The sequence below is a fragment of the Diabrotica undecimpunctata genome, chromosome 8 (genome assembly GCF_040954645.1).
Source record: "Diabrotica undecimpunctata isolate CICGRU chromosome 8, icDiaUnde3, whole genome shotgun sequence".
Classification (NCBI taxonomy): Eukaryota; Metazoa; Arthropoda; class Insecta; order Coleoptera; family Chrysomelidae; genus Diabrotica; species Diabrotica undecimpunctata.
This window is the reverse complement of record NC_092810.1, coordinates 34,390,617-34,412,967: the sequence shown is the minus strand read 5'-3', so window position 1 is coordinate 34,412,967 and position 22,351 is coordinate 34,390,617. Positions and strand designations below refer to the sequence as shown.

Below are 22,351 nucleotides of genomic sequence, written 5' to 3'. Positions count from 1 at the left end.
GTGGTGGTCTTCCTCGTTTTCTCTTCTCTGGGGGTTGCCACATCATCGTTTTTTTAGGCACTATTTCGTCCCCCATTCGGCTCACATGCCCATACCATATGAGCTGTTTTCTTTCAATATCCTCAACTATAGTGCCCTCTATACCCATTTGTTGTTTTATCACTTCATTCCGTATTCTTTCGGCTCTTGATATTCTCATCGATCTTCTGATGGCATCCATTTCCGTGGCTTCTACCTTTTTCTTATATTTTTCGGTTATTCTCCATGTCTCAGCTCCATATGTTTTGATAGCTCCAGCTGTTTTGATAACTTTTGTAATATATAGGAGAGTTTTATAACAAACAAATAACAAACTTATTTAACTGTCGAACTCCATACTAATGGCAGCTAGTTTATTAGTTTTTAATCTCTTCACACGTGTTTCTTTTTCATCAAACCTTATATAATGAAGAATCTCTTTGAATCTTTCGAGTCGTAACTTCAGAATTCTGAAGAAGTGGACTAGAATTACCATTAAAATTGCTGCTTTACACAATCAGAAGACCTTTTTATTGAAGTGTAGATCTAATGGATGTTTCCCTGGACATGTTACAAATAGCCTAGTTATATATATATATATATATATATATATATATATATATATATATTATAGAGTTTAAACAACGTAGGTTTTTTTAATGTATCGATTATCTCTGGCATTTATGGCAATAAGTTTAAAATGAACAAGCTTACATAATTCGAATAATTTTGTCTTAAAAACGTGATGAGAAGGTGCACGTTGAGTGCTCAAGTCCTGTTACTTAACACTACCTTTTATTGCCATCCATTACATTTAACGTAGACATTCTAACTGTCCAACCTAAATAGTCTGTTCTGTCCGCAGGAGCAATATAAATTCATCTACGACACCCTCGAGGAGCATGTAACTTGCGGTAAATCGTGGTTCCCCGTCAGCGAACTATCTCCGCGGCTGAAACAGAAATCCCAGAAAAATCCCTTGACGAAGTTGAATGAATATCAAAGGGAATACATGCTGATTTGCAAACAGACGCCGAGATTTACGATCGGAGATTGCGCTGGAGGACACAGGGGAGACAACAGGAAGAAAAATAGGGACGTTCTTATTGTTCCGCGTAAGTAAACACATTTTTCTACGTTATGAAGGCATGTTGGCCGTAGTTGTAAGACTTTATTGCATACAGAAACTTGTGTTTCTTTCCACAAACAATATTTTATAAAAATAAAACAAAATTTTAGATTTCTAATACTCTTATACATGGTGAGTTATAACTATTCAGATAAAGACTAGAGCTAGGTTATTAGAACTAAAAAATATGGTTATTAGTAAAACTCGGTTTTATTGGCGACAAAAAAAGCGCCTATATAGGCAAATAACTTATTATTTATTATACAAACTAAACTTTATATTAACTTACTAATAATAATTTACCTCTGGTCTTCCTAATAAGGCAATTGTGATACTTTACTGAAATACTTTATTTTATAATTTTTATCTATACAGGGTGAGTCATGAGGAACTTTACATCCTTCTACCATATGTAGAGTCCCTCAGGAAGCATATCATGTGGCCACTAAAAAATGTCAACTCCTCTTCTTTATTAATTAACAGGGTGATTTGTGTAATTGACCATTTATTTCATTTTATTGTAGTGTTTATACGGCTCATTTGATTTTTTTAATTTTTGCATGATACAGTACACTACTATCAAGCATTCGTCTGGTATTAGCTAAACTAAAAAATTCCAGGACTGGCTTTGGAAAAATTAATTTAGGGATTCGTATTAAATATTAAATACACCCTGTATAAATTTTTTTTAAAATGCAATAAGTGATTTTCAAACTACATAAATAGCCAATGAAAACGACATATGCGACAATGTTGTCGCACTTTTATTAAATTTTTAGTGAACGATCAAATCTTACCAAAAATAGAACAACCATAATGAAGTATCAAATTATAAGGTATTAATTTAAACAAATGTTATAAATTTCAAACATTTTAATTAAAATGAGTTCCTACAACATAATCTAATACGTAGAAAATTAACATCTTTACTGTCACTTTGTATTATCTCTACGATAGAATCAATTGTTTTTCAATTTTAAATTTTTACTCATAGATCGTATTGGGGCATTATTTTCGATAAATAATAAATTAAATTGATTAAAAAGTCAAACCTCTTGTATGTGTTAGTTTTTGTTGATTGTAAATGATTAAAATTTTATGTCAATTAATAATACATTACATCAACTATACTAAATAAAAATAAATCTAAAAAAGTTTAAAATGAAGGTTGGCGTTGACCGTTTGACGTTTCTTGATATTTCATACGCATTGTCATTATTGTCATTATCAATTGTTATTTATGTGTACAAGAATACATATTTCTTCTGTCATATCTACTTGTGTTAGTTTTGGTAGAGCTTTTGTTACTTTCGTTCAAAATGCCACATCAGTTTTCGACCACAAAATATGCAGACATAATATTTGTTTATGGATTCTGTAATGGGAATGGTAGGGCTGCTAGTAGAGAATATCGCAGGAGATTTCCTAATCGTCGAACTCCCAGTCATCCAACATTTGGGTCAGTTTTTAATTATTTGCGAGAAAATGGCACTTTTCCTAGTGGAACAACAGAGCGACATGTAGATGAAGCGCAGGAAGATGAAATTATAGACGCCGTTACTATGAACCCTACAATAAGCACTAGACAAGTAAGTCGAGAACTCAATGTTACTCAATCAAAAGTAAGTAGAGTCTTACAAAAAAATAATCTATACCCATATCACATTCAAATGGTTCAGCGACTACATGCTGGAGATGAGATCGATAGGTTGGAATTTTGTAGATGGATTAACAATAATCGACCAACGCTATACAGGACACTATTTGCAGATGAAGCCCAATTTACCAGAGACGGGATAAATAATTCACGAAATTCACATGTGTGGGCAGAAGAAAATCCCCATGCTATTCGAGAACGTCGTTCTCAGTTAAGGTTTTCGGTTAACGTGTGGATTGGTGTCATAAATAACCAATTAGTAGGTCCTTACTTTTTTGATGGTCCTTTAACAGAGCAGGTCTATTTGAACTTTCTACAAAATATTTTGCCGAATTTGCTTGCCAACGCGAACGTTGCTATCCGAGGGATGTATTTTCAGCATGATGGGGCACCCCCACACTTTTTACTGGCAGTGAGACAACATCTCAATAATGTTTATGGCAACAGGTGGATAGGACGTGCAGGTCCTATTTCGTGGCCTTCAAGATCCTCTGATTTCAATCCCGTTGATTACCATATTTTAGGACGATTGAAGCAACTAGTTTACGCAGTGAATATTAATAACCGACAACAATTAATTGATAGAATTATACATTGTTGTAATACTACTAGAAACGATCCCCAGAGTATCCGTAATTCAATACGTCAATTAACAATTTGGCAACAAAAATGTGTACAGGCTGCAGGGTTCCATTTCGAAAATCTATTTTGAATTATTTTTATTTTGTTACCATTATTGTATCTTTTCCAGTTCTAATTTATGGGTTTATTACATATTTTTAGTTTTTTTTTTAAATTGTTCTTCGTTATTGTTAGTAGTTACTGTTTTTTGTTGCGCAGTGACTCAGTTTATCATTTCAATTAAAATGTTTGAAATTTATAACATTTGTTTAAATTAATTTCCTTATAATTTGATACTTCATTATGGTTGTTCTATTTTTGGTAAGATTTGATCGTTCACTAAAAATTTAATAAGAGTGCGACAACATTGTCGCATATGTCGTTTTCATTGGCTATTTATGTAGTTTGAAAATCACTTATTGCATTTTAAAAAATATATATATATATACAGGGTGTAATATTTAATACGAATCCCTAAATTAATTTTTCCAAAGCCAGTCCTGGAATTTTTTAGTTTAGCTAATACCAGTCGAATGCTTGATAGTAGTGTACTGTATCATGCAAAAATTAAAAAAATCAAATAAGCCGTATAAACACTACAGTAAAATGAAATAAATGGTCAATTACACAAATCACCCTGTTAATTAATAAAGAAGAGGAGTTGACATTTTTTAGTGGCCACATGATATGCTCCCTGAGGGACTCTACATATGATAGAAGTATGTAAAGTTCCTCATGACTCACCCTGTATATACGAGTTGCTGTTTGAATTTCGGATTTTTAATATTTTTTTGCTTCTTAAATTTTTTTTATTGGCATGGTGTCAATCAGCTAGTTACAACATGACTAATACCTTAAACATAAAAATTTTATGACCGTAAATTTCATAAAATATCAATAATGAAGAGCTAAATAATATGCTTTAAAAACTAAAATTTAAATAAGATACAAGTTAAATATATATTATCTTTTAACATCATCAGTGTGTTCAAAAGACGGTACACATAATATAATTCAAAACACTTTTTTGTATTATCTCCTTTTTATCTACATTTACATACAAGCAAGATGATGAGGTTCTCAGAGTTCCACAGCAAGCTCTTGAGCAGCTATCTACTCAATCCGACAGCTACTTTGCTATGGACTGTTCAAGTTGCTCATCACAATTTTGCATATACATATATTTTTTTAATAGTTGACACTACAAGACTATTTTGGTACTTGACGGAAATTTTACTAATGCATTATAAATTCTCTCATTTGAATTAGCTAAGAGACTAAGGATATTAAACGGGGCCTGTACATTAAGATCATAATTGTTGAATAAATTGATCTGTTTCATCCTTATATTTTTGGCATTCGAAAAAAATATGATCTAAATCACCTTTTTTGACACAATTTTGACAAAGATCACTTTCGAGAACATGAATTTTATGTAGATGTGTGATATAACAGGCGTGGCAAAATCTAAGACGCGTTACAGTGGTGATATATTTTCTTGAATAATTATATGGCTGGAACCACGTTTTTTCGGTATTTGATTTTGTATACTGCAGTATCTAGAAGGGTTGGTATAAGTATGTTGTGACCAACATTCGTTCCAAATATTGAGATATTTCATTCTAATATAAACTACTGCATCACAAAAACTTACAGGTAGTTTATTGGTTAAACCATTTATTACACTTTTTTTGCCAGCATATCCACATACTCGTTATGTTCGAGACCGATATGTGCTTTAACCCATACAAAATTAATGTTTTTGTTAACTTTTTGCAGTTCTAAAATCCGTTTTTTAATTGCATATATGATATAATTGGAGGAGTAACTTGGATATTTAGCCAAAACCAAGGAATTTAAAACAGACAAGGAGTCCGATATAATTATTGCAGAATAAATTGTAGACTGTGATAAAAATGTCAACGCTTCGTAGATTGCACTAAATATAGAAAGTATGTTATCCAGTTTGTAGAAATAATTATTATTTTCTACAATAAAAAGCACATTCCACGAATGTGCATCGAAGCACTCGAAGCATCGGTATATATTGCCACAAAATCCTCGAAGCTTGCAAGTATTGAGTGTAATAAGTTATTGTTAATGTGAAAATTATTGCTGTATGAAGGTTTTACAAGCTTTATATTTAGAAACAATAAATTGTAATCATAAAGATCTAACAAAGTTGAGCTGGGATCATATAAATCACTAAGGATATCTTGATTAGACTGACGTGAGATACACAGTAGTGGAGAATTTTTCTTCGACCAATATTTATTTGTCAGATCTTGCTCATTTAATACTACTATATTTGAATATAGATTACTGTTGGTTCTGGATATTTTAAGAAGAAATTTGTCTGCAAGGAGCTGCCTTCTGTGATTTAAATGAGGCTCAATAGCTTCTACATGAAGAGGTTCGACTGGAGTTGTTTTCATGGCATCCAGACATACACGTAGGACTGAGTTCTGCAAGATATCTATTTTGTTTAAAATCTGTGAACTAGCAGAGCCGTACAAGATACATCCATAATCCAATATGGACCTGATATAGGCACGATAGAATAGTAAGGCGATTTCAATGCCAGCTCCCTAAAAAGTCTTAGTAACCATTTTTGAAAAATTTAATCCCTTTATACATCGGTCTAACATGTAATTAATATGTATTTTCCATGTCAATTTCCTATCAAGTACCATACCAAAATATTTGACCGAGTCTTTAATGGAAAAATTATATGAACCTAGGACAATGTGACTTAATTTAGGTATGTTGTGTCTACTGAAAACACAAACTTTAGACTTGGAGTAGGAAATCTGAAAACTATTTAATGTTAACCATTCATGAAAAACACCAAAGATGTCTTTGAGAGAAGCCATAGTGGTATTAAATTTCTTATTTTCGGTATATATACAGAGGTCATCTGCATACTGTACTATTTTAAACAGAATGTGATTAAAACTTAATTGATGTAAATCAGCAGTATACAAATTAAAGAGAGAAGGGCTTAAATCTGAGCCTTGTGGATGTCCGTTGTTGTTTTTTCTTGGGTCTACAATTGTGTTAAATCAAAATTTCTTAAAATTATTTTTCTATTAGTATAGAATTTAATAATCATGTTGACTACCTGATTTGGAATATGAAATAATTTCAATATCTTATCTCTTAAAATGGGGAGGCATATATTATCATACGCATTTTCTACGTCTATAAAAAGCACAGAACGGTAATTGTTTCTGCCAAAATTATTGTTTATGTCTACCTTAAGAGTACTAAGAGCATCTAGAGAACCAACTCCTTTTTTAAAAGAGAATTGAATTTAACAAGCCAATTTATTATAAGTTATCCACCATTCTAGTCTTACTTTCAGACCTTCAAAATAAATATGATCTGTTTAACCTACACAAGAAAGTTAAAGAACTGGCAGGACTAAGAAAACAAAATCCAACTCGTGCAGTTCTGGATAGACATGGGACTACATATGCCACCTTGATACACCTGAAAGTCAAAAATATTCAGATCTTACATTCCAACAGCAAGACTTGTATCCAAAGCTAATTGGTTTTCCTTTTATGTGCTGATTTATCTATGCTTGATTCTGTTTCCCAAACGGTGAATTCGGCATAAGATTTTTTCAATAGTTAAAGAAAACAATGGTTTTCAGAAACTTTTCAGGAAGCTGACGTTTTTGTTAGTAATTTTTGCGAAGAAGTAGTTTTAGAATATGCTTCCATTACATCCGTGGATGTGGAAAGAAGTTTTAAAATTTACAAATATATGTACACAGATAGTTGCCATAAGTTTTTATTGGAAAATTTTGAAAAACATTTGGTTATTTATTGTTTCCATAATTCTAAAGAATAGTATTTTACTTTTTTACTACTTTCATTACAATTAATTAGTGCATTACAATTACCTACTTAGTTTTAAAATTTATTTATATTGTTTTCTAAATATTAAACTAAACGTTAATTAATATACTATTATTAAATATGGTTCCATTGGCAGTAGGGATGGCGGCTTTTGACAAAACACCGGTTTTCGGTTATACCGGTTTTTTTTTTGCTTACGGTTTAACCTGGTGGTTATAACTGGCCAAAAAAACCGGTTTTTCCAAAAACCGGTTTTCGGTTTTTTTAATCCAATAAGTTACAAGTTTGCACTTTCAGTTTGCTTCTGTATTTATAAAATAGAATAAAATTTGAATTATAGTTTTGTTTGGAATAATTACTTAGGAATAATAATTATGATTGGGATCCAAAATAATATCTTACCTAATCCTAATCACCGTAAAAACCTAATAACCGGTTTTTACTTTAAAAATAAAAAACCGGTTATAACCGTGACTAAAAAACAACCGATAAAATCGGTTATTGCGAAGTAAAAAAAACCGGTTTTCGGTTAAAACCGGCAGGTTTTTCCCATCCCTGATTGGCAGTATGCATATTTTCTGAAAGAAATGCATATTTAATGCATATTTTTTGGCAAGTTAGGGCATATTTATGTACATAATTTTCACTTTTATTTGCATATTTGCCCAATTCTAATTATAATATATGATATTATTGTTCTCTTATACAGTATAGCCCAAAATAAACAGTACTGAACTTGTAATTATTTTATTGTTTTAAAAAATATATATTATTGATACTTTATAACATGTCCTAAATGAGCCTCCTCCTCTCTCAAGACAGACTTCATACCGATATTCCAGATTTCTCGTAATGTTATGGAATAAAGGTTGTCTCAAGTCCGCGAAGAAGGCTCCAACGGCATCCTTTTACTCATTGATGGTTTGTGGTACCTAAAAGTCTGGAGAATGTGCAGGATAGGGGAAGTCAGTAAATCGTGAAATGAATTTGTTTGGAAAATGTCCCTAAAGAAATTGATGAACTGCGACAGCAGTATGGTAAGTTACCCCATGCTGCTGGAAAAATTGGTATCGAAATTCCAAATTACGTGCACGACACAATTGACGTAGATCAGGGATAAAGCGTGTTAAAATTTGTATGTACCTCTATTAAGTGTAACTTGCCTACCATTTTCTTCGATAAAGTATGGATCAATGATTCCGTGTCCCGAAACTGCACACCAGACACTCACTGTTGCGCTATGTAAAGGAACTTCTTGAACTTCATCTGGTCTGGCAAAGCCCAGAAGTCGATTTGTGCCACGATTTATATGGCCTTAAAAATGAAAATGTGCTTCGTCTGAAAACCATACATTTTTTAAAAAATTCAGGATTTTCATACTGTAATGCAAGAATTCTGGCACAATATTCCACTCTACTGTGATAATCCCTGGGATTTCATTGTTGATGTACCTAAATCACATACGAAAATGCACCCTGCTCCTTCAGGATTTTTTGCAAGGAAGTTCGTGTTAAGCCAAGATGCAACGCTGTTCTTGTCTCAATTAAAAACACGTTTATGGTAATCGTTGTTGTTAATTATCCTGGGACGCCCCGAGTTTCCTTTTTGTTGGCACAATACATTACCCGTATTTCTAAACTTTTCAACAACCTTCAAAATTACAGCATTACTTGGAGAACGTTTATTAAACCGTTGTGTTAATTGATCTCACACGTATTGCAGACTTGCACTATAAGTCGGCCGATTCCGTATGAGCGAAAATAATGCTCCACAAGAAACACTTTCTTCTCTGTACTTAACACCATTTTTAATAATTAGGCCTTAATAATTAATTATTTAAGGATTACTTGGCAGGTCTATACTAGTTACTTTGAATATGACAACGCACACAAAGAGACATCTATGTTTCAGTTTCAGTACTGTTTATTTTGGGCAATACTGTATTTGTTTCATTACGTCCATTGGTCCTTTTATAGAACCTTTACCCTTTTGTTTTTTAATTATCTTTATTTGTTTATTACCTAATTAAATTTTGCTGCGTCGTTCCAGAATTACGAATAATAAAGTATCAGGCGACACTTTTGGATTTCAAAATTAAATACCGCCGTTATTACTGTGAAGAAAACTTGTCTCCATGACTATTTTCCAAAGGCGTCACATCGACTTGTCCTGTTTACTAAAAATTCGCTTCAGAAATGGTTGACCCTGAACCGTTATTTACAAGACTCATACATCACGTCATCGTGTGATTTATGTCTCCGGATCGAGTTGCGAAAAAAGCAAAGAAACGTTTTGTCAAAGCCCAGAAGGATACTTTTACCTCGGAGATACAATCAGTATACATCTCTGCTTTTGTTTTTATTGGATTTCTTGTGTGCACTTTATCGAAGATGGAAAATGCCGATGTTGGGAAACGTGAGACGTTTCCAAAGAGTAGAATACAAAGGGTTGTTTTCGGAATGGTAGGAAAAGAGATTCTTATTCATTATGTACTTTAACTCTTTGTTGTAGAATTCCTGGTGGATTTCAAAAATAGGAAGAAGTAGTTTTATGATATCCTACGGCCTGAATTTGATTATTATATTTGAAATGAAAACAGAAAAATGAACATTTATAAGTTTAACCTTCCTACTCTCCCGAAGTAAATGTTACATTCTTTATCTATGGGTACGGGTGGACCCAGTGGATAAAACTCATACCTATTGTGAATTAAATTTCAATTTTTTAAGTCGTAGAAGCTTTTGTATTTTCATGTTATGGATGTATCAAAACTAAAAACATTTTTTTTGTAATAAAAATATAATAAAACTTTATATCCAATTAAAATTATATATTTATTCAATGCAACTTTTACAAAAGATATTTGAATGATCAAAACAAATAAACCTCTTACATGCTTGACATCTTGTACGAGATTTTCTGTCTTTTTCCCATTCGCAGTCTTTACACCTTCCACGTTTTGGACTTTCATTTGCATTTCCACTTGTTCCAGCTACTGTATGTAGATTTATTTGGATTTTTTCTGGAACGTTTGTTGTCATTCGGGTAGTTCGGCATTTTCCTGTTAAATTATATGCCAATTCTTTTATAAAAAGCCTTCTTTTATGTAGTTTGTTCCTATTATATTGAGGATTTACATGCATATATAACACATACGCGTTAATTACCGCCGAATCTAAAATATTATAAAATAAGCAAAGTGGCCATCTTCAAGTTCCTCTTTTGCAGGTATAAGCTGACGCTAATTTATCTGTTGTATCTACACCTCCTTTGGTTCTATTGTATTCTAAAATAATGTTTGGTTTCTTATGTTCTTGCAATGACACCTGGTCATCTAAATGCAACGAGGACAAAAGAATAACAGATATACACTTTTTAGGACTATATGAAACTAAAGTCATGTTCTTCTGAAACCCAAAAATTGATGATAGGGCTTCTTTACTTTTATTTGGTAGAAATTCAACTGGAATAAAAGTTTTGTTCTTTCGTAATGTTCCAATTAGTGTTAGTTTACGTTTTAATAATTCAGTCGCTAAATGGTAGTCAGCAAAAAATTATCCGTGGTTGTGTTTCGCCCAGAATTCTGAACATCTTTTATAAGTCGTAAAACCATATTTCTCCCCTGATGTACGTCACGGGGCTGATTTTTTGCTTTTCCTGTATACACTTCTGCACAATACACATACGCAGTTTTGACATCAGATAAAAGCCATAATTTAATTCCATATTTCTTACGTGGTTTTGTTGGATTATACTGTCTGAAGGGACACTTACCTCTAAATGGTACGTTGTTTGTCGACAGTGAGGCTTTCATATGGAACAAATATTTTGGGAAGTTGTGCTACAAATAAATCAAAAAAACTTATAACTGAAGCTAACTTCAGTCGTTCCTCCGTCCTCCGTTCCTCCGTCGAATAGGTCTATCCTCTTTATTATCAAATCGCAAAAAGCGGCTGATGTTACAAAATCATTTCAGAGACATAGTAGCTCTAAAAATGGGCTTACCATCAGAATTGCTCCAAAGTTTCTGCAGAGATTCTCCGACACCTTTATGAAAACCAACCAGAAGAAGTAAACCTTGAATAAAAATGCAAAATTTCAGGTTAATTTATTTTATAACTGTAATGAAAGTATTTACTTATAAAAGCTTCTAACTTTTCCAGTTATATTTCTTTTACAGTTAACATTTTTTCATTACATATGCGACCACGTTCTTTTCACTAAGAGTAAATTGAGCATTTCATCAGTGAAAAACAATCTCATTGAAGATATTGTTCATCGGTAATTCGTTGAGTGGCATATCTGATGGGACCTGGCACAGGATTTAGTATATTGATGGATCTAAACAATATACAACGCAATTAGTGAAACCCACAAATTTAATAAATAAATATGTGTAGCAGTTGAGCCACCACTTACCTTACACGTGACTGAGGTGCTGGATATTTGTTCCAAACTGTCCCATAGCGAGTAGTATATTGTAAATCTTCTTGTTCAGGAACTTCTATTTCATTTTCCGAATTTTCGCTTTCATATTTGTCATCATCAACCGTAGATACATGATCTTCTTCAGAAAATTCTTTATCTACTAACTCTTCATCACTAGTGATGGTTTCTAAATTGGTAGATTCATCTTTATTTTCTGAATCTTCTTCAAGGACTTTTCGTAAATCCTTTTCCGTGAGTCCTCTCCTGGAGCTCATTTTTCAGCAAGCGCTTATTATTCTGTTTTACAAACGATTGTACACCACACTCTCAACTCTAAACTTCAAGCGATCAAGTCTGGGACAATACCAAAGATATTCGACAAACGCTTCCGAAAATAGAACCCATAAAATCTAATCACCCTTCTCAGAAAAATAAACAAAACAAACATCGCCAGTTTTCATATAGAAACCAATATAACTTAAAAACGGTTCCTAATAAGTAGGGATGGCGGTTTTTGACAAATTACCGGTTTTCGGTTATACCGGTTTTTTTGCTTACGGTTTAACCCAGCGGTTATAACCTGCCAAAAAAACCGGTTTTTCCAAAACCCGGTTTTCGGTTTTTTTTAATCCAATAGGTTAGAAGTTTGCACTTTCAGTTTGCTTCTGTATTTATAAAATAAAATAAAATTTGAATTATGGTTGTGTTTGGAATAATTACTTGAGAATAATAATTATGATTTTGATCCAAAATAATACCTAAACTAATCCTAATCACCATAAAAACCTAATAACCGGTTTTTACTTTAAAAATAAAATACCGGTTATAACCGGGACAAAAAAACAACCGATAAAACCGGTTATTGCGAAGTAAAAAAACCGGTTTTAGGTTAAACCCGGTAGGTTTTTCCCATCCCTACTAATAAGTATGGGGAAGTATTAATGAAAAATGTTCAAAATAATGTGAATATTTCTAAAATTAAAAAAATATACAGGGTGTCCCAATAAAAAAAACGAAGTTATAAGCAACTTCCGGTATAACCGGAAGTAGCAAATAGATGAAACAATTTTTAATAAATAGGTCACTCGTCATAACCTCATTCCAATTTAATTTCCCTGATTTAATTAACTGTAGTTCTCAAGATATTTCTAATTGGCCGTTTATCTGTCGCATCCTCTATATAAAATATACATAAAGTATGTTTTATATTGTGGGTGAGAGACATGGATTCAGGCAAAATTACTAAGTTGTCAGGAAGAACAGCGTTGAGAATTTAAAACTCGACGTTTTGGCATACATTTTGGAGCCATTATCAAGAGGGATATGGTTCCGTTCGAGTTCGGGGTATCAATCTGCCTACTCGTTTCACTCGTGACGTACCAGTATCTTGTTCTCCAGAAATACGAACCGTCAAACGGCACTGAGGTCTTAATATACCTACTCCTCAGTGTCGAGTGACGACCGGTCTTACGAGCGACCTGTCGAGTGTCAAAAACATGTATTTATAATATTAAGATTTGATTATAATTGTTTTTTAATTTACAGCTGACAATTTTCGTCCCTACCTTACATCATTCCAAGGAAACAGTTATACGGACTACATTAATGCAGTATTTGTAGATGTAAGTAAATTGCTGTTTTAATCTAACGCACTATTAAGTGATTGTAGAAAAAATATTATATAATTTACGAGAAAAAATAACTATTAGTGTAAAAATTAATGATTTACCTTCAAATCTTTAAAATTGTAGGGATACACCAAACCCAAGGAATATATAGTGACAGAATGGCCTATAAAGTCAACTTGCGGAGAATTTTGGTCGTTGGTATATGACTATGACTGCTCTGCAGTTGTGATACTATGTGTGCCTCCAAATAACTCGGTAAGTTAATTATTAAAATACTGTATTATGTTATTTAAATGTAAAACATAGGTTAGTGACCATTCTTCTACACGTGTTTCAAGGTCTACCTCTCATCAGGCAGGTCTGTGATGACTTAACTGGTTCGAAACGTATCGTCTTAGCTGGCAATTATAGTAAAATATAACAAAAGTTGCGTAACTACAATTTAGGAGTTTCGGGGTACAGATTACTATTAATTGAATTAATCTAGTTTGGTTTAATTCATTATCCAAACAATAAAGCAAGAAGTTAACATTGATAACAAAAGATTATTTTGTTAATATTCATATTTTAATTTATTTCAGAGTTTTTACTTACAAACATTTTTATTTCTTATTTTTATTTCTGAACATTGTTTGATTACATTATCGAAGTTTATGATGTTTGCTACTTCACATTCAATCAAGAGCATTGCCAAACCATTTAGGTGGGCCTGGCTTATCGTAGATCGTAAATACCTTTTCATAAGATTCACTTTTAAAAAACTTCTTTCATTAGAAGCAATAGAGATACACACTATTAGAAACAGTTTTTTGACAACAAACACAGAACAGATTGGAACAGATTCCCTCAGGTTTATATCACGAATAAACTGTGCCTTTTTAAATGCAGTCGACTTTCTGGCATGTTCATTTATTCTTGTAGCTTTTATACGGTGGCTTTTGATTTCATTACCAGTTTCTTGCTTACGAATTCTTCGAAGGATTCACAAAATTTCTCTGCTGAAACACAAAGTTCTGTGTCACAATCATTGAGTAAATACTCGACACAAACGATTTTGAACTTTTCGAATACAGTATTCCTTAGATTCTAATTTGAAACTCTTGGTGTAGCTTGTGTAAAAATTCAAGCATAGATCTTTTAGTTTCATCTTTGAGCGATAGTCCAGCATCTTTGGATGTTTCTAGAGGCATTATCTTTTTTAAACGTCTCCTACTTTTGTTTTTAAGGGAGATTCCAACTAATATCAACTGTCTTTCAAAAAAGACTCTTAAACTTCTGAGTTTTATTACGACGTTTTCAAGGCTTAATCACTGCGTCTGTAAATACCTCTGTGTACTGTTTATTTCTTATAAAATGTACCCTCATAAATAAAGGAATCCAAAAAACTTGAAATCACAAATGTTTGTGAGTAAAATTTCAGCAGGTCCCCGTGTGTTAATATTTTTCTTGGTGTCGCACATTTTTTCTATAACTTGAACTAATTTATCAAAATGTTTTAAAATAGGTTTCACATCTTCATGTTTAGCACTCCATCTAGTATCAGATAGCTGCTTTACTGATACACCTATAACTTCCATAAAAACTCCCAATCTATATGGAGAGGACAAAAAGAAATCATATACTCTTTCTAAAGTTGCAAAAAACGTTACACAGCTAGGATTGGTTGCAAATGTATGAACTCCACACAAATTGAGAGAATAGTTTGCACAAAGCACAAACATAATTTTGCTATTTTTTTTAAATACAATTATTGGTCCATATTTTTTTGATGAAAATTTAACAGGAGCATTATATCTGGATTTCCTACAAAATACATTAATTCCTGATCTGATCCAGCTTTTTCCTGATATTCAAATACATACTAATTTAGACCGCAGAATCTGGTTTCAACAAGATGGTGCACCGCCACCGATTTCGCAGTAACTGTGCGCGAATTTTTAAATAGAACTTCTCCACAACGGTGGATAGGAAGAAGAGGACTAGTGGAATGGCCCCCTAGATCACCTGATTTGAACCCATTAGATATTTTATGGGATTATGGAAATCTAAAGTCTAAACAAACAGACCTGATAATATCCGTCAACTACAAGACCGAATTAGACAAGGTTTAGTCATTGTCTTGCGATCAATGGAGAACAATTTGAACATTTACTGTAAATTTTTGTTTGTTTATTTTTGTTAATATGTCACAGTAATTGCATAATAGTAAATTATTTGTATAACAATATGTAATTTAATTTAATGTGTTACGTTTATCCTTCTCTCCCATAAAACTGGTATGGGAGGAGAATCCCACAGGCATAAGACCACTCAGACGTCCCAGAATGCGATGGAGAGATAACATCCAAGCAGATCTCCGAAAAATGAACATTTCATTTGACTTTAGGTTGATGCAAGACCGAGCAAATTGGAAAAACGTTGTACAGTCAGCCAAGACCCACCCAGGGTTGTAGCGCTACGTGATGATGATGATGATGTTTATCCTTAATTTATTATTTTGTAACTTGAATTTTAACATGTTTGCTACCCTGTACCAATTTTAAGCAACGTTTTATACATTTTTGGAATCAGCTCAGCAAAAGAAACCCAAAAAAAGTGGTGGTGATGTTATCATACGAAGGTGGTTCACCCTGCATATTAGAACTCTCTCTTATTATTATAATTATAAAAAATACACTTTATATTAATTGTCATTCATATTTTAGCAACAGTTTCCAAATTTTTGGCCCGAGGGAAGAGCGTCCAAAAAATATGGCCCTGTATTTACCATAGATCATATATCACATAGCCACTATACGAATATACGAACTTGGGTGTTTAGAATAAATAAAAAGGTAAGTTGAGGATTGATTTTAATGAAAAATATAGATTTGCAATTAAAAATCATAATACACGTATCATTTTATTATCGTAAAGAGCAAATTATTAATAAACATTATGAATGACATAAAAATTGGGTAGCTGATTTTTCCACAATTTACTTCTTCTTCATGTGCCATCTCCTCTAAGAAGGTTGGCAACCATCAAGGCAATTCGCACTCTCGATACCGCTGCTCTAAAGAGGTCAGCAAAAGTGCAGTTAAACCAAGCTCTCAAATTTTTTAACCAGGAGATGCGTCTTCTTCCGCTACTCCTTCTACCCTGTATTGTTACCCACAATTTACACAGAACCTTAATTGGATCAAAACTCGCTAAGGGCGTGTACAACTTAGCAAACCAGACACTGCTTAAAACTTCGATGTTCAGGCGTTAGAGTTGCTTTTAGAGCATATTGCACCAGTCTTGTGGACAGTCTACTCTGTGAAGATACAGAGCCACCCTTAAACCTAAGAAGAAAGTATTTAACGCTATCGTATGTGTTGGCTGTGATGAGAGGTAAAAAGTACCGATTGCTCCAGTTAATTATCCAAGGAAAGATTCAGGGCAAACGAAGCGTGGGGAGACGACGTATATCTTGGCTGCGCAATTTAAGAGACTGGTTCCAGTGCACATCTAACCAATTATTTAGAGCAACAGCTTCAAAGATACGAATAGCAATGATGATTGCCAAACTCCGTAGCGGAGAGGGCACTTGAAGAAGAAGAAGAAGAATGTTTTGGCTATAAAATCTAGATTAAAAATGGTAATTCATAAATTGTTTTCATGGTCTTGGTTCATGGTTAATGGTCATCAGAGTGGATGGCACCTTTGTAGGCTTACCACAAAGGTGGGAAAATTTCTAAAGGTGTCTTATAGGTCGTCGTATTTAAGTTTGTACACATCTATCCATTCCTGATGTTACCAAATGAAGTTGAAATGGAATCAGTTGGTGAAGGTTTATTTCTCTTTTATCCGAATATTCTAAGTTAGGATGTTTTTTCCTTTATTTTCCTGCTACGTTTGCTTTCTTTTTGACTACATTATTTTTTGAAATATGTGTCAAACTTATTCGCTTCACAAACGTTATACAGTTTTCTCTTAACCTCAAAGAATATTTTTTAAACTTCGTTTAACCACCACCAAATTTCTTTATTCACAAACTATATGATTGGTGCTTTTCCAAGTATTTTTAAGTTTTGAGTCAATAGAAATTTACTTCTCATAACTTTATAAAATCGAACTCAATGACCTAATGAGAATAAATAATATAACAACCGCACATAAATGAAGAATATAGCGGACTGGTCCCCACTGTTTTACTTTCACTACCTAATGGTAGTGACGATATATTTAAAATGCTTTAGAAGATTTCCATTTACTTCTTTCATTTTCCTCATTTCATCGGTAATATAAAATCTTCTTCTTCTTCTTCTTCCTCTTTATAAGCAATTCTGCTTATTCATTGGCGGATGAATACCTCTATTAAAGGTTGTCACTCCATCTTTTACGCGGTCGTCCGATACTTCTTCTGCTGATTGGTGACTTAGCTCTTGCTATTTTGACGACACAGGTCTTCTCCATTCTGCTTATGTGGTTATTCAATTCTGTTTTTCTATTTTGTGTCCATTCATTTATATAGTCCGTTACATTTTCTTCTAATGTTGTCGCTTCTCTTTCGATCTCTCAGCGTATTTCCTGTAATTCTTCTCAGTACTCTTATCTCTGCCGTTTCCAGTAGCCTTTGCTTTGTAGTTGTTTGGGTCTTGTTTCTGAGGCATATGTCATTATTAGTCTTACACTGACTTTATAAATTCTTGACTTTATCTCAGTGTTAATGTGTCTGTTTCGCCATATAGTGTTATTAAGGCATCCTGCCAGTCTATTTGCTTTTTGTACTTGATCTCTCACTTCTTTGTGCAGATCTTCATAGCTAGACAGTGTAATTCCCAGGTATTTTATTTTCATTACTTGTTTAATACTGTTTAATACTTTTAAACTGATAAAAAAATTGACAAAAGAAAAGAATAAAGAAGTAATACAGAGCATAAAACCTGAAGACTGGGAAGAGTATTTCAAAGGACTTTTGGTAGAGAATAGAGTCGAATTTCAGGAACATAGAAATCAAAACCAAGATAGAATTTCAATAGTTGGCTCGCCAATAAGATTAACAACAGAGGAAATTAAAAACGTATGTAAACAGCTGAAGAGGAACAAAGCACCCGGACCAGGAGATATACCCGGAGAATTGTTTAAGTACGGAACGAACAAATTGTACGAATGTCTTCGACAACTTTTTCAAGAATGCACAAACACAAGCGAAATCCCTACGGAATGGAAGATATCATACCTCAGCACTATACATAAAAAGGGTGATAAAAATAATTGTGAAAATTACCGAGGAATAGCTGTAACCGGATCTATGAATCGAATATATGGAAAGGTGTTAAAGAACCGAATCGAGAGAGAATACTTAGATTATGAAGCAGAAGAACAAGCAGGATTTCGTACAGGTCGATCCCCTATTGACCACATTTTCTTCTTAATCCAGATACTAGAAAAAAGATGGCAAGAAATCAAGAGATTCATATGTTGTTCGTCGACCTACGGAAAGCCTACGACAGCGTTCCACTGAAGAAGCTGTGGCAATCAATGGAAAGCACGAATATTAATATAGAATTAATAAAAGCCGTCAAAGTGCTATACAACCAACCAATAACAAAGATAAAGGCAGGGACACAAATAACAACAGGATTTATAACATCAAAAGGATTAAAGCAAGGATGTTGCTTGTCTCCCACTTTATTTAAAATATACCTCGAAAGTGCTTTAAAAAGATGGAAACAAAAATGCAGGACAATGATGATACCGCTCACCAATACTATGGTATATACGCTTAACTTTGCAGACGATCAAGTAATAATGGCTCAAGATTATGACGATTTAAACTATATGGCACGAAAATTAATTGAAGAGTATGATATATGGGGTCTAGAAGTAAATAAAAAGAAAACCGAATACCTGTGCATTGGAGCAGAACAAAAAGATCTCATATTAGACGATAACACTACGATAAAGCACTGCTGTGACTAGAAATACCTAGGTATCACTATTTCACAAGATGGAACATTAGACAAAGCCATAAGAGAGAGAAATACGTCAGGGAGAAAAGCCATCACAATGTTAAACACCATTTTATGGGACCAATCCATCAGCAAAGAAAATAAAAAGAGGATATATGAGACTATAGTAAAAAGTATCACTTTATACAGCTGTGAGGTGTGGCCACTGAAAGAAAGGACACTGTCAACGCTGATAGATTTTTGGAGAAGAGCCGCAGGAAGATCTAGAAAAGAAAGGATTACCAACGAACGCATTAGAGAAATAATGGGAATTAAACGAACAATCACAGATGACCTAACAACAAAACAACTTATCTGGTTCGGACACATACGAATAACACATAAAGAATGACACATAAAGAATGGACGAACAACGAATGCAAAAAGAAATACTAAAGTGGCAACCAGAAGGAAAGAGAAAACGAGGTAGACCGAGAAAAAGTTGGAGCGATAAACAAAGAACTGAGAGAGAGGGCCATAGAAGAAGATCTATGGAACAACCGGTCTAAGTGGCGATTGGAAGTCGTAAAACGGCGGAGAACGTTATAAACCGACAAGTAGTAGTAGTAGTTTAATACGGATGTCATCAATTTCTATTGTACATCTGGTTGGTTTTTTGCTGACTACTATTGTTTTAGTTTTCTGAGATGAGATTTTCATATTAAATTGTTTTGCTGTTATGTTTAATGTGTGAACCAGTATTTGCAGATGCTCTTCATCTTGGGCTATCAATATTGCGTCGTCTGCGTAACAGAGTATTTTTATTTATTTTTTTTTTCCCCATTCTGTATCCTCTTTCTTTGTTAACGCTTAACGTTAACGTCCATCTATTCTGACTTCCATTTTGTTGTTTTGGTAGATGTTTTCGATAAATTTTATAATATTTAGGGAAACTTCTCTATTATACAAAAGATGGATTACATCTTTGACTCTTACTCTGTCAAACGCTTTCCTCAGGTCAATCAGACACATAAATGCTGGTCTATTATACCCTAGTGATTTCTCAGTAATTTGCTTTATAACGAATATTGCATATGTACATGATCTTCCACTACAAAAACCCTGTTGTTCATCTGCTAAACTTATCCTCTGATATCTTAACATCTATAAAATTTTAGTTGTAAGTTTTAGCGTAGTATTTAACAAATTCTAACTACCTCTCTAGTTTTCTGGCTGTTTTTATCTTCTTTTTTGAATAGTAGAATTAGTTCGCTCGTTCTCCATTCTTCCGGTATTTTATTGTGTTTTATAATTTTATTAACTAATGTTGTTAATTGCTGTGTCATGGCTGCTACACAATATTTCAGTAATTTGTTTGATATCCCGTCTTTACCTGCTACTTTTTTGTTTTTCTTGTTTTCAAGTATTTTCCGGTACATTTGTATTAAGTTCTTCATTTGTGTTAATTTTTGGTGTTTCCGGTTCTAGCGTCGTTTACCTCCGTTCTTTGACCTCTTATGAAGCACCATATTTCCTTTTGCAGACCGTAAAAATCTTAGTTTATAATATTTAAAAAGTTTTAGAGTTTGATCAAAAGACATTTTACTTTACTATATAGTGCACTAATTACTGATTTTATTACAGATTGTTTCCCTAACAGAACTGATGGCTGGAGTTAAAGCTCCACCAAAGACTGTCCAATTGTTTCAGTTGACTTGTTGGCCAATGGGTCACAAAGTACCAACATCGACAAATTCCTTGGTAGAGCTCATGAATATGGTTGAAAGATGGAGACAACGGTCGGATTATGGACCTGTTTGTGTGGTTTCCCCGTAAGTGTTTCAATATGTTAAAATAAATTTATAGGTATGGGTTTCTACATTGTGAAATGAAGTGCACCCTATCTTCCAATGATATGGCATGCTGGTCGAAGCATACAGTCTGTAGTCAACACCTCGAGGTATAAGCGCAACACAAAGTAATAATATTAATTTTTATTCATCCTTTAAGACATATACCATGTATAGAACAGGTCATTCGTTTTACAAACAAACAAAAATTAAACAAAACAAAAACAAAAAAAACAAAAATTATATAAGCATTACAAACATATAAGTTATATTTCTATCCGAAACAAACTCCTCCACAGTATAATAACTAGACTTAGGCAATTATGCGAGATGCATATATTACATGTTTAGCATATTTTATGAAAATATTCAGGGTATTTGCATATTTATACACAAAATTGTATAAACGTCAATTTATTTCGAATTGCGGATTTTAAATAATATTTATCTAAGCGTAGAGGTATGACTAAGTAACTGGAAATTCCAATGTTCATTTTATTTCAATATATCAGTCTTTAATATTACCGATAGTATCTATAGATACTACCTAATATTCTTAGTATTGTTGTAGCAGGTAACCGATTATCATCCTGTAATAAAAGGGTGTTTCAAAAGTTTATTGCTTGGTGTTCTAAGCAATCAGATCTTACCAAAATACTATTTAATTTCATGCAAGCCATTAGAAAAAACCAGCGGCGGCTGGCCAGGTGAAGTAGGTGAAGGTAAGGTTCACCAAAAAAATATAATTAAATTGAGGCAAATAAATAAAAAATTTAAGCAACATTATTATATCTAAATTCTGAAATCAATTATTTATTCTCTTTTAATTAATCTAAAAATTAAAAAAGACAACTAGCTTTATTAGCGGTACGTACTTGACGGTCAAGTCCTGACCTGTGTCACTAGCCGTGTAGGATTCAGGAATTGGTGAATATAATTTTTGAAATGCAAAATCCATCTGCACAAGCGTTTACGGTTGCCATGGCAACGTGACGTCAGCTTATCCTTAGTAACAGCTGAGAAAACTGGTGAGTGAAGTACCGTCTAAAAATACGTTATCCGTCTTCACCCACTGTTGGATGTGTATTTGGTATTCCTATTTTTCGGAAATTTCTCTCTGCGACAATATTTTGAAATTTAGTCTATTATATAGATATTTTTTATACAGTATAGTGTATAGTATAGTATTTATTAGTTTAGTTTAGTCACAGTATTAGTTTTATTTGTTTAGTGCAC

The 22,351-nt window shown here is 33.1% G+C and overlaps 1 protein-coding gene across 2 annotated transcripts in view; it reads left to right on the top strand.

Annotated features, from left to right (window-relative positions):
* Nucleotides 1-22,351, top strand: part of Ptp36E (protein tyrosine phosphatase 36E) — a 328,870-nt gene that overhangs the window by 295,411 nt on the left and 11,108 nt on the right. For both annotated transcript variants that reach the window (XM_072540054.1, XM_072540055.1), the window contains exons 10-14: nucleotides 884-1,133; nucleotides 13,265-13,341; nucleotides 13,471-13,602; nucleotides 16,053-16,181; nucleotides 20,910-21,097. In XM_072540054.1, the coding sequence (XP_072396155.1) occupies nucleotides 884-1,133; nucleotides 13,265-13,341; nucleotides 13,471-13,602; nucleotides 16,053-16,181; nucleotides 20,910-21,097 (776 nt within the window). The remainder of the gene's footprint in view (nucleotides 1-883; nucleotides 1,134-13,264; nucleotides 13,342-13,470; nucleotides 13,603-16,052; nucleotides 16,182-20,909; nucleotides 21,098-22,351) is intronic.